Source organism: Canis lupus, chromosome 33, assembly GCF_003254725.2.
Source record: "Canis lupus dingo isolate Sandy chromosome 33, ASM325472v2, whole genome shotgun sequence".
Lineage (NCBI taxonomy): Eukaryota > Metazoa > Chordata > Mammalia > Carnivora > Canidae > Canis > Canis lupus.
In genome coordinates, this window is record NC_064275.1 from 25,316,426 (window position 1) to 25,339,526 (window position 23,101).

General features: G+C 37.3%; 1 protein-coding gene across 3 annotated transcripts in view; it reads left to right on the plus strand.

The window, feature by feature from the left end:
- EAF2 (ELL associated factor 2) overlaps positions 1-22,619 on the plus strand; it is a 189,162-nt gene extending 166,543 nt beyond the window's left edge. For 2 of the 3 annotated variants that reach the window (XM_049105516.1, XM_049105517.1), the window contains 3 exons: positions 7,925-8,070; positions 11,961-12,221; positions 22,201-22,619. In XM_049105516.1, coding sequence (XP_048961473.1) covers positions 7,977-8,070; positions 11,961-12,221; positions 22,201-22,247 — 402 coding nt within the window. In that variant the 5' untranslated portion in view covers positions 7,925-7,976 and the 3' untranslated portion in view covers positions 22,248-22,619. Of the gene's footprint in view, positions 1-5,229; positions 5,367-7,924; positions 8,071-11,960; positions 12,222-22,200 lie in introns of all 3 variants that reach the window. The other variant, XM_025475709.3, reaches the window with a different exon arrangement.
- The last annotated feature ends 482 nt before the right edge of the window (positions 22,620-23,101 follow it).

The following is a 23,101-nucleotide window of genomic DNA, read 5'->3' on the forward strand; positions in this document are numbered from 1 at the left end:
AAGTTCTTCTTTCCCATGTAGAATATTCTTTTCTTAAATTACAATCCTTCCAACCTCATTCCTTGCACTGCTTTTCTATTACAAGCAGGGGGGAATTCTTACATTTATTAATTAACCTTTCTTAATTGCATATATCCTTTAAGCAAGGGTTACCATCTACCTTGTATATGATTATGATCTCAATTGAAATATCTCTTTAGAGTGGGGCCTGGGTGGCTCAGTTGTTTAAGCATCTGTCTTCAGCTCAGGTTATGATCCCAGGGTCCTGGGATCAAGCCCCATGCTGGGCTTTCCGCTCAGTGGGGAGCCTGCTTTTTTCTCTCCCTCTGCCTGCCACTCCACCTGCTTGCGCTCTCGCTCTCTCTCTTTCTCTCTCTAATAAATAAATAAAATCTTTTTATTAAAAAAAAGAAATACCTCTTTAGGGAATGACAGTTCTAGAAGGAAGTTTTCAAGCCTTCAAATTGTAAATTTCTGAAACAGCAAAAAAAGTAATTTGGGAAGAAGTAAGTACCCCTGCACCCCATTCCACCAGAGATATACAAAAAGAATATGTCTCAATATTTGTGTGTGTATATATTATGCATGAGAAAGAGAAACAGATGGACTATATATACATATGCCTTCTGTGTGATAACTCCTGTGCCATGTGGTTATTGACTAAACATAGTCATTGTCCTGAAAAATATTACCATTTAATGAGGAAGACAGGAAATAAATGATGAAAATATAGAAATGTAAGGATTGTCACAGAGTATCCTGTGTACACAGGATATTATGGAAATGCAGAAGAGAACTCAGTTAACAGAAAAAGAAGAGATGCCAAGGTATGCTGTCTTGAAGAAGAGTTGAAATTCGGTAAAGAAAAGAGGGAAGACATTTTAGAGAAAAGAAAAAGACATGGGCTAAGACAAGGCAACAAGAGTCTGTTACATTTGAAGAACTACATATAAACCACTGTCACTAGACCAGAAGGAGTCCACTAGGGACATTGTGGGAGATGGAAAGGTATTTAGGAATCAGATAAAAAAGGTCTTAATCTGTAATGCAAAAGAATTTAAACTTTATCCTATAACTCTTTTAGATAGTTGAAAGAAAATAGTTAAAATTACCACCTGTAGAAAGCCAATATTTTTTTTTCTGCTGGCCATACAGTCCTAGAACAATTGTGAATAAGAATAGAAATTACATTCTCATATACACTTTGTGGATTTTCTTCCCATAGTTAAAGAACTTCTTTAAACAAGTAAGAGGTTTACATTTCTTCAGAGTTCTTAATTTTGTGGAAATGTAATGATTGTTAGTTTAAAGTGTTTAGATTCTCTGTTTTCTTTATGAACTTGCTTTTCATTATCTGAGTAAAAATGGCTAGAAACTAGAAGCCATCCTATAAAGTGGAACTTTTATTATACTAAACATTTAAGAGTCCCATCAGTTTACGGCAGTTCCTTCATAGGGTAGATTTTTCTAATTTTCATTCCTCTAGATTTTCTTTGGTAGTATCAAATAGAAGAAACTAATGAAAATGAAAGCTGATAATCTGGTTAATATTGGGCATTTACAAATCTCTCTTCCTTACAAATAATTCTCTATGGGGACGCCTGGGTGGCTTAGTGGTTGAGCATCTGCCTTTGGCTCAGGGCATGGTCCCAGAGTCCCAGAATTGAGTTCCACATTGGGCTGCCCTCGAGAAGCCTGCTTCTCCCTCTGCCTATGTCACTGCCTCTCTCTCTCTGTGTCTCTCATGAATAAATACATAAAATCTTAAAAAAAAATTTTTCTATGGTTGACTACTATAAAATTTCAAAATGTTAAATTTTGAAGGGAAAAAAACTGAATTAACTGTTATGATTTGTCATTGGTGCTGTCCAATGGTGCTGACAAGTTTGGCATTCTTTAGTGCTGATCCTATCTTGAGGATACTTTTGTGAGCCTCAATGAAATAGTCCGCTCCTTCCATCTGCACTTCCTATTATGTAGCAAATGTATCTCTAATGGTTGCTTATGACCCCAAATGCTGGACTTATGAAAGTTCTGTATGTCAGATGCACTACTATGTTACTCTAAACCAAACTGTTGGGCAACATCCCTCCCAAGATGAACTTGGTTTGGTTCCATCCACCGAGTATTTAGCTCAAATGAGAGAATAGCCCACCACACTCGGACCTCAGTCTATTTTAGGACTGGTTCTATTTTAACATCCTATTACAGTTATGTTTTTTAATGAATTGTATCTTTTTATTATATATATCTTTTAATCCTGTTCTTGTGATTTTAAACTTAAGTACTTTCTTGTCTGATATTAATATTGCCACCCTGGCTTTCTTTTGATTTGCATGTTCATGGAATTTCCGTGTCTCTTTTATTTAGCTGACACTTTGTTTTCAGTATATCTTTTGTTAAGAGAATATTGTTTCACTTTTTTAAGTTTATTTTTTAGAGAAAAAGAGAGAGCACTCGAGCAGAGATAAGAGCAGAAGGAGAGGGAGAGAGAGAATCCCAAGCAGACTCTGCACTGAGCATAGGGCCTAATGTGGGGCTCAGTCTTACAACCCTGAGATCATGACTCTGAGATCATGACCTGAGACAATGAGACAAAATCAAGAGTCTGGCACTGAACCGACTGAGCCACCCAGGTACCCCTATTCTGTTTTATTTTTAAACCCAGTTCAACACTTTCTGTTTTTATTAGGAGAACTTAACTTTATCTCCATTTAGTTAAAAGCTAATGTACTAGATTTTTATATCTATCACCTTATAGTATGTTTATTAGTTATTTTCATTTTTTTCTCATTTGTTTTATTAGTTTCATTAAGTATCTCTTCTTTTTTCCCCCTCTACTTGGGAGTATGGTTGTAATTTTCCCTTCCATTACTGGTTAATTTCCTTTCCTGGTATTCATAATCAGGCATGATCAGATTTTTCCTGTCAGCAAATGGGGGACAAAACTGGAAGGAGGGTAGAGAGAAGGATTAATAGCAACCTAGGTGAGATGATGACTGGGTTCTAAAGTTGTGTAATAGCAGTAAATATAGAGATAATTGGTAGTATTCAGTAGTTTGGGTTTTCTTGAAGGTTGAATGAGTTTAATATTACACACACAAAATACTTGGAACAGTGTTTAGCACTCTGTAGAAGTTCACATATGTTTTTACAAGGTGGTCTTTTTATTTTATTTATTTATTTATTTATTTATTTATTTATTTATTATTTATTTATTTATTTTAAAGACTTTATTTACTTACTCATGAGAGACACAGAAAGAGAGGCAGAGGGAGAAGCAGGCTCCATGCAGGGAGCCCGATGTGGGACTTGATACCAGGTCTCCAGGATCATGCCCTGGGCCGAAGGCGGCGCTAAACCACTGAGCCACTGGGGCTGCCCAAGGTGGTCTTTTTAAAAGGTAATTCTAAGTAATTCTAAGTGCACCTGGGTGGCTCAGTTGGTTAAGCATCAGACTCTTGATTTCAGCTCAGGTCACAATCTCAAGGTCCTGAGATCCAGCCACACACCAGCCTACACACTAAGCATGAAGCCTGCTTAGGATTTGCTCTCTTCCTCTCCTTCTGCCCTACCCCCTACTTGCATGTGTTCTCCCATGCTATGTATGAATGAATGAATGGTCATTCTTCAGCTTAGAGGCCTCCAAATGCTTCTCATGACTCTCAAAAAAATCTCAAACGCTCCCCGTGGCCAGGAAGACCCTTCAGGATCTAGCACTCATCCATCCACCCAAGCTCTCCCACACCCTTTGCCCCTCACTTCATCTTTCTGGCCTCAGATCCTTTGCACTTGCTATCCCCTTTCCCTAGAGCCCTCTTCCCCCAGTTCTCACAGTGGCTAAGTCCTTATCTTTCAGGCTGCCTCTGATTTAAATTTCATTTGCTCACAAAATAGTTATTTAGAGGCAAAGATAGTTTATATGCTTAGGAGTTTCCTGGCACTTTAATACTTTAATACCCCTTTCTTGAGGTGTGGAATAAGGGAATGGGCAGTAATTCAAGTTTAAAAAAGGAATGGTGCTCAATTTAATAAGGAAAAGAACTTTACTTTTTAAAACTTGAACAAGTTGTGGAAGGCAGTTATAGAGAAGGCAGTTATTTAACTTGTTACTTAGGATCAAAATGTTCATACTGTTCATATTCAGCATCCATTTAGTATCTGTGAAGGGTTTGTACTTTAGGTGCTAGGAGCAATAAAAGAAATTATGTTCCAGTCCTTTATTTTTCAGGAACTCAAAGTACAATAAGTATTATATTTTTAAGATCTATTCTAAGTAGGAATACAAATATCTTTAAAAGGAATGTTGCACATATCTCTTATCAACTGTAATTTGAGTCCTTGGATTATTATTCAGAGGTATCTTACTCATCCGCTCCTCTATTCCTTTTATTTCCTATAAATGGATAGTTATCTCTAAAGGCTTGATAAGAGTTAGATTCTGTGTGTGTGTGTGTGTGTGTGTGTGTGCGCGCGCGTGCGTGCGCTTAGGCAAGAATACTTGATAGGTGATGCTGCTTTTATATCACATCATGAAGCATATAATATCTGATTGTCCCACTTTTAATGATGCTAAAATTAATCAGTGGGTTTATTTTTTTTTCTAATTTTTTTAATTTTTATTTATTTATGATAGTCACAGAGACAGAGAGAGAGAGAGAAGCAGAGACACAGGCAGAGGGAGAAGCAGGCTCCATGCACCGGGAGCCCGATGTGGGATTCGATCCCGGGTCTCCAGGATCGCGCCCTAGGCCAAAGGCAGGCGCCAAACCACTGCGCCACCCAGAGATCCCCAATCAGTGGGTTTAATATAACAGGTGATCTGCATAGGGAAGCACCACTTTAAGAAAATACCAGATTTTAAAAACTTATGAAGGAAGAAGAGGGTGGGTAGGCAATATGATTCAGGGCTTTTGTTCCCTTATCCATAAAATGTATTGGTTGCATTAAAATTGAATCCCAATTGCCTGTTATAGGCCCAATGTAACAAATCTTTAATGACTCAGGGCAAGTGCTTCCTCTTCCCTTTCCTCAAAAATAGCAGGTTTGAGACCTCAGCCTTGCTTTATCTCTATCTTTTTTACTATGAATCCTTGTTAGAGTAATAAACTTAGGTAGTTAGGTGACATGAGGTATAACATAAATTGAGAAACACAGAAGATCCCAAAGGCCCTCCCAACTAAATTTATGTGATAAATTTCAAGTAATTATAATTAACTTTTTAAACAGGGGTCAACTCCACCAGTAACTGTTTTCAAGGGTTCAAAGAAACCTTACTTAAAGGAATGCATTTTAATTATTAACCATGACACTGGAGAATGTCGGCTAGAAAAACTCAGCAGCAACATCACTGTAAAAAAAACAAGGTATGTCATTAATTAAATTATTTTATCAACTATATAAATTGCAAAGGAAATGTCAGTGAAAAGAATTATTGTACTAAGTCACATTATTTTATAAGGATTGTTTCTGCGTGGCACAAAAATGTTTTAATCTTTTTCCAAGTTTAAATTTGGTAGAGACCCTTAGTCAAAAGCTTTTACCACCTCTTCCTATGATATATAAAAGCCTTTTTGTTTCTGAATATTTTCTATACGTATAGGTATACCTTTTATTTTACTGTAGATGCTGCCATAGAATTAAACTGAGCCATTATAAACTCTCCAAAATCATTCCATCTTCATTAGTGAAAATTTATTTAGCACCTAGAATATGTAAGGCACTAGGAAAATGAAAGTTTCCTATACAAATACAAATACTAACCCTGCATTTTAATTGGATTAACAGATCATTCCATTTAAAAAGTAAGAATATATCCATCTGAAATTCTTATTTGCAGATAGGTGATACATTATCGTGTAATATAAAGGAAGTACACTAAAAGCCATAAAAATGGCATAGACAAAAGTTGTTCTAGGACCTAAAGGAAGGGGAAAGGTATCATTGATTGGAGGTTTTAGGGAGTCCTTACTGATGCCTCGAGGTTAAGAATTTGAAGGGATACATGTACTCTGATGTTTATAGCAGCATTATCAACAGATAGCCAAAATATGGAAAGAGCCCAAAAACCCACTGAGCTGATGAATGGTCAATGGTGGTCAAGATCAATCGATCGATCTATCTATCTATCTATCTATCTCTATATCTATATTACCCAGCCATAAAAAAGAATGAAATCTTGCCACTTGCAATAACACGGATGGAGCTAGAGAGTGTTATGCTAAGTGAATTAAGTCAGAGAAAGACAAATATCATATGATTTCACTCATATGTGGAATTTAAGAAACAAAACAAACAATCATGGGAAAAAAGAGAAGAAAACCAAGTTTCAGACTCTTAACTATAGAGGACAAACTGATGGGGGGAGGTGAGGGAGGGATGGGTTAAATGGGTGATGGGGATTTAGGAGAGCACTTGTAATGAGCACTGGGTGTAGTATGTATGTGATAAATCACTAAATTCTATACTTGGAAACTAGTATTACACTGTTCATCTAACTAGAATTTAAATAAAAACTTTAAAGGAAAAGAAAAAAAGATTTGGGTTTTTTTTTCTACCAAATATACTTGGTGATAAGAATTACCATGGGTGCTTGTTAAATATGAGTTCCTAGATCTAACTTCAGATCAAAGAAGGACCCTGGGAAGCTCTATTTTTATTATCCCCTCCCTGTGCTAGTAATTTCTATTAGTAGGAAAGTTTGGAAAATATCACAGAGAAGATGAAGTTGTAGGCAAGGTTTGAATGCAGGAATATATTTGACTTATTTGAAGCCAGTGAGTAAGACCTCTTTGAATAGAGCAGAGATTTCTGTGCCCATGAAAAGAAGATTGACACACTTATAAACAATCTACCAAACAAGTTGAGTAAAATGAAACAATGAAACAATGTGGGAAACAAAAAAATGCATAAACCATGATTTTTGAAAGTAGGATTGAAAATAACAATGAGGTTCTAAATACTCTTCGAAGGTAAAAATGACAGGATTTGGTAACTGGAAATGGAAGAGACAGAAGTCAAGCATAACTACATTTTATACTCTTAAAAGTATTCAAAAGAAAGTATGTGAATCTCCTTTAGTAACATGTCTTAAAGTTAGGAATGAAAAATGAAAATGAATGCCTGGGTGGCTCAGTCATTTAAGCATCCGCCTTCCACTTAGGTCATGATCCTGGGGTCCCAGGATTGAGCCCATATCGGGGCTCCCTGCTCAGCGGGGAGCCTACTTCTCCCTTTCCCCCTGCCCTTCATCACTGTGCTTTCTCTTGCTATCTCTCTCTCTCAAATAAATAAATAAAATCTTTAAGAAAAAAAAAGAAAAATGTGAAAGTGATTTGACTTTAACAGAAATGATAATTTTAGAATTTAGGGAATATGTTATATTTGTTATATACGTATGTATCATTTCAGTTTATTTAATAATTTGTGTGTCTCATCTCTTCAGTTTTGAGCAGTAGTTTTGTTTTTGTTACATTTGTATCCCTTATTGGATCTGTGTATATGTCATGTATATAATAGGATTCAATAAGTATTTGTTTTTGTTTTTGTTTTTAAGTATTTGTTAAATACATATTTGTTGAGCAGCCCGGGTGGCTCAGCAGTTTAGCACCGCCTTCAGCCCAGGGTGTGATCCTGGAGACCCAGGATCAAGTTCCACATCGGGCTCCCTGTGTGGAGTCTGCTTTTTCCTCTGCTTGTGTCTCTGCCTCTCTCTCTCCCCTCTCTGTGTTTCTCATGAATAAATAAATAAAATCCTTTTTAAAAAAACATATTTGTTAAATAATGAGCTAAATTAATGTCTTAATTTTTGGATTTCATTTTAAGGATCTCTAGGGAAACAAGTGGTCAATTTTAGTAACTTTGTAAGTTGCAGTTGTTAAATTTCAATCACCCCTGTTTTGACCTTTTATATTCTTAATTGCAGATTTGAAGGAAGTAGTAAAATTCAGTATCGCATAGAGCAACACCAGCAACAAATGCGGAATTCAGCTAGGACTCCAAATCTTATGAAACATTCTCCATCTGAAGACAAACTGTCCCCAGCATCTCCAATGGATGATATTGAAAGAGGTAAAGTCTAAGTGTGTATAATACTCGTTGTAAGACGTTACTAAGAAATGTTAGGTGAAATTTTTCATTTTAATTAACAACGGGTCTAACTTTGACACTTTTTGACATCAAAAGTGTCCTCACTTCAATAGTGAAGTGAGGAGATGTAATAAGATACAGTAAGTTCTTCTGAATTACTGCTCACTTCTCAGCAGGAAGGTGTTTCTAGGGAGATACAGTCACTTTGAAAGTAAGGAAACTTAAATCTCCATTTTTTTCTAGGTTCAAGTTGGATGTTCAAGTTGGTATAGCAGTTGTAGGAGGAGTAGAACTCTGGTCACCTGGTCACAGTGTATTTGCTTCTGTACTCTTCCTTCATAATTTGCGTGTAGTTCTCCAATTGTATACACACACACACACACACACACACACCGTATCATCTTTATCCATTTATCGATTGATGGACATTTGGACTGATTCCATGATTTGGCAGTTGCTGATAATGCTATAAACATCGGGATGCATGTGCCCCTTCAAATCAGTATTTTTGTTCCTTTGGGTAAATACCTAGTAATGCAATTGCTGGATCTAGGGTAGCTCTATTTTTAACTTCTTGAGGAACCTCCATACTGTTTTCCAGAGTGGCTGCACCAGTTTGCATTCCCACCAACAGTGTAAGAGAGTTCCCCTTTCTCCACATCCTTACCAATAACTGTTGTTTCCTGTGGTGTTAATTTTAGCCATTCTGACAGGTATTGAGGTCTCACTGTAGTTTTGATTTGTATTTCCCTGATGATGAATGATGTTGAATATCTTTTCATGGGTCTGTTAGCCATCTGCATGTCTTCTTTAGAAAAATGTCTATTCATGTCTTCTGCCTGATATTTAATTGGATTATTTGTTTTGGGGGTGTTGAGTTTAATAAGTTCTTTATATATTTTGGATACTAACCCTTTATCAGATATGTTATTTGCAACTATCTTCTCTGATTCCACAGGTTGCCTTTCAGTTTTATTGTTTCCTTTGCTGTGCAGAAGCTTTTTATTTTGACTGAAGTCCTAATAGTTTATTTTTGCTTTTGTTTCCCTTCCCTTAGGAGACATATCTAGTAAGAAGTTGCTATGGCCAATGTCAAAGAGGTTACTGCCTGTATTCTCCTCTCAGATTTTAACGGTTTCATGTCTCATGCTTAGGTCTTTAATCTACTTAACATTTATTTTTGTGTATGGTGTAAGAAAGTGGTCCAGTTTCATTTTTCTGCATGTTGCTGTCCAATTTTTCCAACACTGTTGAAGAGACTGTCTTTTTTCCCACTGGATACTATTTCATGCTTTGTCGACGTTATGAGTTCATTTCTGGGTTTTCTATTCTGTTCTATTGATCTATGTGTCTATTTTTGTGCCAGTAATACGGTGTCTAAATTTGCTAAAAGAGCAGATCTTATGTATTCCCATCGCACACACACACACACACACACACATACACATACATAAATGGAAACTATGAGATGATGTTAATTAACATGATTGTCATGGGATGCCTGGGTGGCTCAGCGGTTGAGCGTCTGCCTTTGGCTTAGGGTGTGATCCTGGGGTCCTGGGATCTAGTCCCACACTGGGCTCCCTGTGTGGAGTCTGCTGGTCCCTCTGCCAATGTCTCTGCCTCTCTCTGTGTCTCTCATGAATAAATAAATAAAATCTAAAGAAAAACATGATTATCACAATAATTTCACAATGTATATCAGAGCATTAAGTTGTACATTTTGGATTTGTTTCTTCCTGCGAAAAATAAAAAAATATTTAATAATTATAAAATGTCTAAAATTTTCTCCCAAAAGTCAGTTGGTCTGAGTGTTTCTCTTCAGTTAAAGCTAGGACACACAGAGTGAGAACCCTAAGAGCAGTCAGTTACCTGCGGGGTAGGGCCTGTCAGGAGAGCTTCAGAAGCTGGGGCAGGGAGCTACTCCTGAGATGAACTTCAGGCTTAGCACACGATTCTCTGTCTCTTTCATCCAGTAGATGGCGTATAGGACTAGCTGTTCCAGTAGTCGTTGCCTGAAGTCCTGCTTATACAGGCTGAGGTTGGCCAGCAGGAGCAAGGTCAGGCTGCTGTGGCCACTGTTGGTCATGTCGCATTCCCCCAGCCAGGGCACTCCCAGTATGGTGCCAGGCTAGTACAGGCCCTAGCGGAGTCCCTGGACTCTAGAATCCCCCAGCTTGTTGTTGCTCATCTGCAGCTCAAGAGATCCTGTTTTGGATCAACATGGTACCAGAGTGGTGATAGCAGATGGCCATAAGCTGCAGGACTTTACCCATGGGTACTGCAGCTGGCAGCCAGTCTCCCAAAGACTCTCACATAGCAGCCAGGCACTCTCGCCCCCCAGGACATTGCCCCACTAGGCTCTCCTTGGCCCTAAGGATGCAGCAAAGGTCTCTGCAACTTCTAGCTGTGATGTTACAGTCTCAGAACCACAGGTTCCTGTGTCAGGAGCTGGGGTATAGCAGTTTGGGGCACAGCTTGTCACCCAGGCCCAGCACCTGCCGTGAAACATTGGAGGTCACAATACCACACAGGTCCTTATCGTGGGCCCATGTGAGGCAGCAGTTCTCCAGCTTGACCATCTCCACTGGCAGGCAGAGTCTGCCGGGCCCTGGTATCGCACTCAGACACCAGCCTGGCAGATGTCGCTGTTGTTCAGCATGAGTTCCTTGAATGCTGCTTGGCCTTTGAACACCACAGCTAAGGGCTCACAACTGGCAGCTGTCAGGTTGCAGTACTCCAGCTGAAGTAGCAGCAGGAGTCCAGGAGATCTTTGCAGAACAGCTACAAGCCAGCACCTACCAGCAGATTGTCACTCGCTGAGATGCAGTTCATGCAGGATGGGCACTTAGTGCAGCATAAAGGGCAGGGCCCCACAGCCAGCCTTCATCAGACAGCAGTTCTGGAGATTGAGCTTCTGTATCTCGCAGGTGGGGCTCTGCAGGCCCTGGAGCACCAGGTACATACTGGCATCACCCTGCTCTTTGGTGCAAAGGCTGAACTCTGTCAGGGAAGGGTTGGCCCAGAGAGCAGAGCTGCTATCCTTGCAGCATACTTCTATGAGGCCTCCATTGTCCAGCCTGACCACCTTGAACTGCTAAATCAGAGATGGGACCTCTTTCCATCCAGGGTCACTCAACTGCTCACATTGAATGTCCAGATTCTTGGTTCAAGAGGAAGTATATTCTCAGGTTGAGCCACTTATACTGGGGCCAGGAGCCTGTTGGTACACTGTAAATATAAACACTTATGTCAATTGCAGGTCAAAAAAGCCAGGGGGAAAAAAAAAAAGAAATTCATCTGTACATATTGCATTGCCTTTTATGAATTGGGAGAGTAAGAGGAATTGGAGGATGGTTTCTACATAAATAGATTTTAATTTTTACAGTTTCAATTTTTTACATTCTTTATTTTATTTGAAATATATAAATATTTAAGTATAATGATATAATAAATGTAGTATTTAGATTTAGGCACTGCCTATGTCTTTTAATGGTAGGGGAGCTTCTTTTTTCTTAAAGATTTTATTTATTTATTTGAGAGAGAGAGAGAGGGTGTGGGTACACACAAGTTAGAGGGAAAGGGGCAGAGAGAAAGGAAGAAGCAGGCTCCCCACTGAGCAGGGAGTCCCATGTGGGGCTCAACCCCAGGACCCCTGGGATCATGAACTGAGCCAAAGGCAGACGCTTAACTGACTGAGCCACCCACAGGTGCCCCGTAAGAAGCTCTTTAAATAAAATGATTTAAATGCTCTAAATGTATGTTTAATCTTATTCATTCCTCAACAGTTAGAAGCTAACACATTCCAATTTTATTTATTATTTATATTTGATATTATTTAACCTATCAGTTAATTTCTGATTTATTTTCAGAACTGAAGGCAGAAGCTAGCCTAATGGACCAGATGAGTAGTTGTGATAGTTCATCGGATTCCAGAAGTTCATCATCTTCAAGCAGTGAGGATAGTTCCAGTGACTCAGATAATGAGGAATGCAGATCCTCTCCTTCTGATCCAGGGAATTATGTCTCGGGACATCCTGCCCTGTCTGCCATGCCACAGTGTAGGTTTCCTTATATGGATGACAGCCAGAATAGATCTCATGACCACAGTGGCCTTCTGATGAATACTTTAAGTAAGTATATAAAAACATGAGTAATTATGGGATCCCTGGGTGGCGCAGCGGTTTGGCGCCTGCCTTTGGCCCAGGGCGCGATCCTGGAGACCCGGGATCGAATCCCACGTCAGGCTCCCGGTGCATGGAGCCTGCTTCTCCCTCTGCCTATGTCTCTGCCTCTCTTTCTCTCTCTCTCTCTCTGTGTGACTATCATAAATAAATAAAAATTAAAAAAAAAAACATGAGTAATTAGAAAAGTAAGAACTCACAGTGGCATCGTAGCAATTATGATCTAAAATTTGGATAAAGAGAAAAACTCTTATTCATTTGATACTATGATTAATCATTACCTTTTTGTTGAATTACTCCTTTTCTTTTGACTCTGTGACATAATGTCTTACTGGTTTTTCTTCTATCTCTCTAGATACTTTCCTCTCTATCCTTTGGCAGTTTAGAATATTCTACTCAGTCATTAGAGGTGGAGTTCATCAAGCCTTAATTCTAGGTCTTTTTTTCTTTTTACTCCACATTCTTTCCCTAGAGAATCTCCTCCATATTTCTGCTGTAATTAATACTTACGTATAGATAGCTTATAAATCTGCATCTCCAACCCAGACCTCTGAGCTCTGGAAACAGGTAGGTCCAACATCATCTTTTAATAAAGGCATCCCAAGTTCACTTTGCCCAAAACCAACTTATAATCATTAGCTCACTGTTTCCTCTTAGAGAAAGGTAGGACTCATCTAATGATGCAATCTAGAAGCCTAATGGTATACAAAGATTTATTTCATCTTCATTTTTACAGTGTAGTCAATCCTTCATCAAGTTCTGTTTATTTTACCTCCTTAATATTTCTCAAATTCATCTACTTCTCTGCATCTCCACTACTATCACTTTAGTTCAACTTGCTATTATTTCTTGCTTTTAACTCTGCAGTGGTTTCTAACTGGTTTACCACTTACCTACTCAAACCCATTTTTGATCCTTTATGTACATTGCAGCCATATTGATCTTTTCATAACTAAAATATAATTTTATATGTATGTGTATATATATATATGTGTGTGTGTATATGTATGTGTATATATGTATATACATATATACACATACCACGTCATCTTTATCCACTCATCAGTTGATAGGCATTTGGGCTCCTCACATGTTTTGGCTATCGTACGTAGTTCTGTTATAAAATTGGGGTGCATGTGCCTCTTTGAATAACTATTTTTGTATCCTTTGGATAAATAACTAGTAATGCAATTGCTGGGTTGTACGTAGTTCTAATTTTAACTTTTTGAGGAACCGCCATATAGTTTTTCCAGAGTGTCTGCATCAGTTTGCATTGCCACCAACACTGTAAGACAGTTCCCCTTTCTCCACATCCTTGCCAACATCTACTGTTTCCTGAGTTGCAAATTTTAGCTATTCTAACAGGTGTAAGGTGGTTTTGATTTGTATTTCCCTGATGATGAATGATGTTGAGCATTTTTTCATGTGTCTGTTAGTCATTTTTATGTCTTCCTAAGAGAAGTATCTATTCTGTCTTCTGCCCATTTCTTTTTTTTTTTAAGATTTTATTTATTCATGAGAGACACAGAGAGAGAGACAGAGAGAGAGACAGAGAGGCAGAGACACAGGCAGAGGGAGAAGCAGGCTTCATGCAGGGAACCTGATGCGGGACTCGATCCCGGGACTCCAGGTTCATGCCCTGGGCCGAAGGCAGGTGCTAAACCACTGAGCCATCCAGGGATCCCCTTCTGCCCATTTCTTAACTGGACTTTTAAATTTTGGGGTTATTAAGTTTTATAAGTTCTTTATAGATTTTGGATACTAACCCTTTATTATGTCATTTCCAAATATCTTTTCCCATTTCATAGGCTTTTAGTTTTGTTATTTCCTTTGCTGTGTAAAAGCTTTTTTTTTTTATTGATGAAGTCCCAATAGTTCATTTTTGCTTGTGTTTTCCTTACCTCTGGAAATTTCTTTGGTCAAAGAAATTGATGCCTGTGTTCTTCTCTAGGATTTTGATGGATTCCTGTCTCACATTTAGGTCTTTAATCCATTTAGAATCTATTTTTGTGTATGGTGTTAGAAAGTGGTCCAGTTTCATTCTTCTGCATGTGGCTGTCCAATTTTCCCAGCACCATTTGAGAGACAGTCTTTTTTCCATTGGATATTCATTCCTGCTTTGTTGAAGATTAGTTGACTATATAGTTATGAGTTCATTTCTGTGTTTTCTGCTCTGTTCCATTGATCTGTATGTCTGTTTTTGTGGAAATACCATGCTGTCTTGATTATTACAGCTTTGTAATAGAGCTTGAAGTCCAGAATTGTGATGCCTCCCACTTTGCTCTTCTTTTTTTTTCTTCTTTTTTTTTAATTTAAATTTTGTTAGGGGCACCTGGGTGACTCAGATGGTCAAGTTTCTGCCTTTGGCTCAGGTCACAATCTCCAGTCCTGGGATCGAGCCCCACATTAGGCTCCCAGCTCAGCAGAGTCTGCTTCTTCCTCTCCCTCTCCCCCTGCTTGTGCTCTTTCTGTGTGTCTCTCTCTCAACTGAGTTTTTTAAAAATCTTTTTAAAAAATTAAATAAATAAATGTTGTCAGTTAACATGTAGTGAAATATTGGTTTCAGGAATAGAATTAAGTGATTCATCACTCACATGCAACACTCAGTACTCATCACAAGTGCCCTCTTTAATACCCACCACCCATTTAGCCTATCCCCCACCAGCTCCCTCCATCAACCCTATTTGTTCTCTGTCATTAAGAGTCACTTATGGCTTGTTTAAAGACAAATGTTGGGCAGCCCAGATGGCTCAGTGGTTTAGCGCCACCTTCAGCCCAGGGCCTGATCCTGGAGACCCCGGATTGAGTCCCACATCAGGCTCCTGCATGGAGCCTGCTTCTCCCTCTGCCTGTGTCTCTGCCTCTATCTCTCCCTCTCTGTGTCTCAAATAAATAAATGAATGAATGAATGAATAAATAAATAAATAAATAAATAAATTAATAAATATCTTTAAAATAAAAAAGAAATGTCATATGATACCACTTACGTGGAATTTAAGAAAGAAAACAGATAAACATATGGAAAGGGAGAAAATAAAAGAAGAGAGGGAAACAAGCTCTTCTTTTTCAACATTACTTTGGCTATTCAGAGTCTTTTCTGGTTCCATACAGATTTTAGAATTGTTTGTTCTAGCTCTGTGAAAAATGCTGGTGTCATTTTGATAGGTATTACATTGAATGTATAGATTCCTTTGGGAACTATAGGCATTTTAACAATATTTGTTCTTCCAATCCATGAGTGTGGGATGTTTTCCCATTTCTTTGTGTCTTCCTCAATTTCTTTCATAAGTGTTCTGTAGTTTTCAGACTACAGATCTTTTACCTTTTTTGGTTAGGTTTTTTGGTTACCTTACCTGCTCCAAGGGTCCCCTTTAATATTTCTTGCAGAGCTGGTTTAGTGTTCACAAACTCCTTTAGTTTTGCTTGTCTTGGAAACTCTTTATTTTTCCTTCTATTCTGTATAATAGCCTTGCTAGATAAAGTATTCTCAGCTGCATATTTGCATAAGATACCTAGGTATCTTACGGTTTTGGGTACAATTGTAAATGAGATCAATTCCTTGATTTCTCTTTCTGCTACTTCATTATTGGTGTATAGAAATGCAACAGACTTCTTTCTATGTGTTGATTTTATATCCTGCAACTTTGCTGAATTCCTATATCAGTTCTAGCAGTTTTTTGTTGGGGTCTTTTGGGTTTTCTACATAGAGTATCATGTTGTATGCAAAGAGTGAAAGTTTGACTTCTTCCTTGCCAGTTTGTATGCCTTTTATTTCTTTTTGTTCTCTGAATGCTGAGGCTAGGACTTCTAAAACAGTGTTGAACAACAGTGGTGAGAGTGGCCATTCCCGTCTTGTTCCTGACCTTAGGGGGAAAGCTCTGTTTTGCTTCATAGAGCATGATATTATTTTTTTTTAAGATTTTTTTTTATTTATGTATTCATCAGAGAGAGAGAGAGAGGCAGAGACATAGGCAGAGGAAGAAGGAGGCTCCATGCAGGGACCCTGACATGGGACTCGATCTCGGGTCTCCAGGATCACACCTGGGCTGAAGGCAGCACTAAACTGCTGAGCCGCCCGGGCTGCCCACAGAGCATGATATTAGCTGTGTGTGAGTCTTTCATATATGGCATTTATGATGTTGAGGTATGTTCCTTCTATCTTCTAGGATGTTCCTTAACCTCCATTTGTGGTCTTCCCAAATGTTTTCTTACGGTTGACTTCAAGCTTCATAGCATTCATAGCATTGTGGTCTGAAACTATGAATGGTATGATCCCAGTCTTTTGGTGCTGGTTGAGGCCTGATTTGTGACCCACTATGTGGTCTATTCTGGAGAAAGTTCCATATGTACTCAAAAATAATGGGTATTCTGCTGCTCTAGGATGAAATGCTCTGAATATATCTTTTAAGTCCATCTGGTCCATTGTGTCATTAAAAGCCTTTGTTCCTTATATAATCTGTCCATTGCTTTGAGTGAGATGTTAAAGTTCCCTACTTTTATTATATTATTATCAATGAGTTTCTTTAAGTTTATTATTAATTGGTTTATATTTTTGGCTGCTCCTAAGTTAGGGGCATAAATATTTACAATTGTTAGATAGACCCTTTTATTATGATATAGTGCCCTTCTTCACCTACAGTCTTTGGTTTAAAATCTAATTTGGCTAGATTGGCTAGATGGCTACTCCAGCTTTCTTTTGATGTCCATTAGCATGATAAATCGTTTTCTATTCTCTTAGTTTCAATCTGGAAGTGTCTTTAGGTATAAAACAAGTCTCTTGTAAGCAGCATATATCAATGGGTCTTTTTTTTAAATCCATTCTCCTGAACTTGTGTCTTTTGATTGGAGCATTTAGTCCATTTACATTCAAAGTAATTATTGAAAGATATGAATTTAGTGCCATTGTATTACCTATAAAGTCACTGTTCCTGTAGATTGTTTCTGTTCTTTTCTAGTCTTTGTTGCTCTTGGTCTCTCCTGCTCCAAGGGTCCCCTTTAATATTTCTTGCAGAGCTGGTTTAGTGTTCACAAACTCCTTTAGTTTTGCTTGTCTTGGAAACTCTTTATTTTTCCTTCTATTCTGAATAATAGCCTTGCTAGATAAAGTATTCTCAGCTGCACATTTGTCCCATTTAGCACACTGAGTATATCAGGTCTGTCCTTTGTGGCCTGCCTGGTCTTTGTGGACAGGTCTGCCACCATTCTTATGTATAAGAATAAGGTCTCAAATACCTTGTAGGATAAGAACTTTCTCTCTCTCTTTTTTAAGATTTTATTTATTCATGAGCGACACAGAAAGAGAGGCAGAGACACAGGCAGAGAGAGGAGGCAGGCTCCATGCAAGGAGCCCAACATGGGACTCAATCCTGGGAATCCAAGATCTCACCCTGAGCCAAAGGCAGATGCTCAACCACTGAGCCACCCAGGCATCCCAGGACTTTCTTGAGGTGCTTTCAGAATTATGTTTTTATCTTTGTATTTTATAAGTTTCACTAGATAGGTTGTGGTGTTAACTTGTTTTTTTTTTTTTTTTTTTTGAGGGAATTCTCTGTGTCTCCTGGACCAAAATGCCTGTTTCCTTCCTCAGATTAGTTCTCAGCTATAATCTGTTTAAATAAACCTTTTGCCCTTTTTTCCTGCTCTTCTTCTGGGATTCCTATGATATAGATATTATTTGGATTTATGGAATTGCTGAGTTCCCTAAGTCTACCTTCATGATCTAATAGTTTTATTTTCTTCTTCTTTTTCAGCTTCATTATTTTCCTTAGTTTTATTTTTTATATCATCTAGTCATTCCTCTGTTTCTTCCATCCTTGTTGTAATTACATATAGCCTGTTTTGTATCTCAGTTATAACATTTTTAACTTCAGCTTGATTTGTCTTAGGTCCTTTTATCTGTGCAGCAGGGTCTCTCTGGCGTCTTCTATGCATTTTTCAAGTCCAGCTAGTAATCTTATAACTCTTGATTTAAATTCTTGTTCAGATACATTGCTTAAATCTGCCTTGAGCAAGTCCCAGGCTGTGTGTGATACCTTCCTGACCTTTCTTTTGGGGAGAATTCTTCCATCTTGTCATTTTGGCTAAATTTCTGTCTTTTGCATGTTATAAAAGTTTGTTATGTTTTTCTGCACCTGCGAGTAATGCTGTATTAAAAAGGAGTCATAGACTGTCCAGGGCCTGGTACTTCAGGAAGTGTTTCTGGTATATGCTGTGTGCTCTCTGCTGTTGTGTTTTGGCTGCTCTTTCGTACTGGTCAGCCCTCTGCAGAGTTCCTTCTTGTTTGCAGTAGGGAGTGTTTGGAGCTTTAACCGGGTGTGCTTTGTTTGTTAAAATAAGCCTGGGGAAAAAAAAAAAAGAAAGAGAAAAAACTTAAAAAGAATCCCTTATTCAAAAACAAAGAAAAGGAAAAGGAACAAAAAAACCCCAAAGAGACAACCAAGAAACTATAAGCCTGATTCCAAAGGAAAAGAAAGGAGAGGGAAGAACAAGGAAAGTGAAAAAGAAAGCCTGATCCAAAAAAAAAAAGAGAGAGAGAGAGAGAGAGAGAAAGAAATGAAATAAAACTAACAAAAAAGCCTGATTCCAAAGGGGAAAAGAAAAAAGAAGAAAAAAACTACAGCCTGGTCCTATTAATACCAGAACTGAAGATGATGCTTTGAAGCACTGTCTAATCAGTAGACTTGATGCATGTAGGGTGCTGGCTGTGCTGGTCTTCAGCGGGAGAGGCCTACTCTACTGGCTCATAATCAGTCCTGCTCCAGTACATAGGCACTTGCTAGGCACAGGGAACCAGGGTTTGGTGTAAGTGGCTCCTACCTCTACTGGCTCTGCCCACTTTTTTATCTGATTGTTTGGTTTTTGGTAATAAGTCATATAAATTCTTTATATATTTTAGATATTAACCCCTTATTGAATATACCATTTGCAAATATCTTCTCCCATTCAGTAGATTGTCTTTTTGTTTTGTTGATGGGTCCTTCATCGTGCAAAATCTTTTTATTTTGTTGTAGTCCCAATAGTTTATTTTTGCTTTTGGTTTGCTTGTCTTAAGAGACATATCTAGAAAAATGTTGCAATGACTGATGTCAAAGAAATTGCTTCTATGCTCTCTTCTAGGATTTGTATGGTTTTAGGCCTCACATTTAGGTCTTAATCCATCTTAAGTTTATTTTTGTGCATGATGTTAGACAGTGGGCCAGTTTCATTCTTTTGCATATATTCGTCCAATTTTCCCAGCACCATTTATTATACATTCTTACCTCCTTTGTCATATATATAAACATGGGTTTATTTCTGAGCCATCTACTATATTCCATTGATATATATGTCTATTTTTGAACCACTACCATACTGTTTTGATTACTACAGCTTCGTAGTATAGCTTGAAATCTTTAATGACTCAATTTAGAATTAAGCAAGGTAACATACCACTCATAATATTAACAATTTTTCTTTTTATTTAATTTGTTGAATTAAGAATTAGAAAAGCATCAGTATCACTAATATGTTTTCCAAAACAATTAAATAAGAAAACCTTTGTAAAGTTCTGGGAAAATAAAGTCTTCTTTCAGTTTACATGATAGTTCCATCCTTGTAAGTTTCAGTGAATTTTAAATCTATGCAAAAGAGTAGTTTACAAACAGGCCTTCTAAGTAAATGAATATACCACTGGACTTTCAAAAGTTTTGCAGAACATAGTAGAGTTCTTTATTGTGCAAGACTGGTCCCTGCATTGTAATACATTTACCTTTCCTAAATTCCCCTTCTACTAACTGCCACTAGTAATCTGCAAATTATTTGGACAAGTAACATTTCACATAAATTTCTGTAACATCTCTGCGGGAACACTATTTTTCTCACTGAGAACCTTTGGTTTAAGAGTCTGAGTGCATTTGCTATGGGTTAACTCTTTATTCCATTTTGATTGGAAATGTTTCCTTTAGTAGCATGTCATGGTCACAGGCTAACCTGATAAATTAAAAATCAACCAAACATGTCAACAGCATGGTAATACCATGCATATAACCTGTACAGCATGAAGTCTGTTAACAAAAGTGGAACTTAGGACATTCGGGTTTGACCTAAGAAACTCAGATTATGGGTATCATACCAAGTTGAACATTCTTATGGCATTGAACAGTTGTGTAATAAATAGAAACTTAATCCTTGAAAAGTATAAAATGGTCATGGGAACCAGATACACAAAAGAAGCTTTAGCAGATTTCTTTATCAAATAATGTAATAGTTCTGGAGTTCATCCAGTGGCCTGAGCTCTCTTACAACAATTTATTTATGGCCAGAAACTACTCCTCTTAAATTGGGAATTAGCTTCAAATTATGCCACTTTTTGTTGATTTTGGAGTAGTTCAAAAATACAAGAATGTTTTTAACCATTCTAATTTACTATTCAAATGATATTATCCAATCCCATATCTTCAAATAAACCCCTGCAGCTGGTGACTCCCAAATCTTTATTTCTAGGAGTAACCTCTACTTTGAGCTCCAGACTTATATATCCAATTGCCTATAATATATTTACTTGAATATTTACTGTGTGTCTCAAATGTGTCATGCTGAAAATTGAACTTGTGATTTTTCTCACACAATCTTGTTCCACTGGTATTTCTTATATCAGTAAATGATACCACCATCCAGTTATTTAGATCAGAAATGCTAGGGATCTTTCTTCACTTTTCTTTCTCTCATACCCTAAATTCAGTACTTTTGATGATCCTGGAAGTTCTATCATTATATTATAATCCCCACTGCTTAGCACTACTTCTCCGAGCCACGTGAGGAAAAGCCAGTATTATTTCTTATGTGAGAAGCTGGAATACAATTATAGTATATCACAGAGTGTGTATATATATATATATTCACTGTAAAACATTTCAAATCAGTTGCTTGCCTAAGCAAGTATATATAGTATATTCACTGTAGAGTATATTATAGTTTATTCACTATAAAACATTTCAAGTCAGTTGCTTGCTTAAAATTTTCTGATGAATTCCCATTACATTTCAAACAAAATCCAAAGTTTTTATGATAACCTAGAAATCATGGTCTTCTGGATATCTTTCTGACCTCATTTCTTATCATCTCTTCCTCATTCATTCCACTCAAGCCTCAGGGCCTTCCTACAGTCAGAGAACACAGCAAGCATGCTTCTGCCTTGGGACATTTGTATTTGCTGTTCCCTGAGCCTGGACAGTACCTGCCTTCCATCCACATTTTCATAACTTTCTACATTTGGATCTCTGTTCAAATGTCATCCTTCAAGGAAGCCTTCCCAACTATCCTATCTAGAATAGCACCTTTCATCACTCTTCCCATACCCATCTTCATTTTCTCATAGTATTTATCCCTGTTTGGCATCATATTATATATTTGTTTATTTACTATCTATCTCCCTCCACTGGAATGTAAGTTCCATTTCTGTAAGCACATCAATGAATTACAAAAAGAACCAATGATGAGTTACTCTTAACATATATTATTTAATATTTTGACTGAATTTTAAGTATGAATTAGTTTTAAGTAGGTTTTTTTTTTTTTATTCTTCAAAATGATTTAGGCTGATCTTCTAAACCACATTTTACTCATCACCTGATATAATTTAATCAGTAGGAGTAACAAAGAAAGGTGGTGTTGGTGTGTGAAAAAAGACTGACATAGTTGCCAGATGATACTAAAACTATGCTGAAGATTGATGATGTATGTTTTTATGAGGAGTATTAATTTTTGGAATTATTAATGATATGACTAAATTATAGGACAAGCAATCTAATTATTTTGTCATTACAAAATGCTGGTTCAAACGGAATCACTGTTGGTATTATATTTTGCATGATATTTATGTTATCCAAAAATAAGTATGGTAAATATGAAAATATTAAATAATTGCTACAGTTCTATTTTTTTATTTTAGGAAATGATTTGCAGCTGAGTGAATCAGGAAGTGACAGTGATGATTGAAGAAACATCCAGCTATAAATATAAAATTTGTAAGATGTGATAATTTACTTTATATTAAGACTAGAGATTCCTAAGACTGAAGAAAATGTATCTTAACTTTTGATGATTAAAGAAGTTAAATGTGATTCAGAATTTTCAGTTGATATTATATTTTTGACCTTTTTTAAGTGTAGCATTTTCATGTGCTTTCCATTTATTAGGTTTTACAGATGAGAAAACAGAGGTTAGGTAACTTGCCCACATATTGTTAACAAGTGTTAGATCAGGTGTTCTAAAGAGTTCAAGTTCACAGTGTTTTACCACACTACTGCTTTCCGATTGTGAAATGTCAAAATAATTGATTTATAATAAATGTCCATGGTTTTAATTACATCTCTGAGCCTTTTATATCTGATAGTCCTTAAATTTTGGTTAAGAATACTTTAATTCTTGACAAAATTAAGCTATAAGTTAAGGTAAAAGTAAAGCTACATAATTGTTTTATTTTATTGTTTTTTAAGATTTTATTTCTTCATGACAGACACAGAGAGAGAGGCAGAGACACCGGCAGAGGGAGAAGCAGGCTCCATGCAGGGAGCCTGACATGGGACTCGATTCTGGGTCTCCAGGATCACACCCTGGGCGGTGTTAAACTGCTCAGCCACCCGGGCTGCCCTACATAATTGTTTTAATGAAAAAACTGTTTTTGTATCTCTTATCTTTTGTCATTTTAAAGTTTTGCTTTTGAGAAAACATAAGCAGTTAAGTGTTAAGTAGATAAATAATTAGTATTTACATCTACAGTATTTTTGAATTTGGGGAAAATGATAAATATTAATATTAGATTATAGTTGAGAGCCACTGATCAGCAGCAA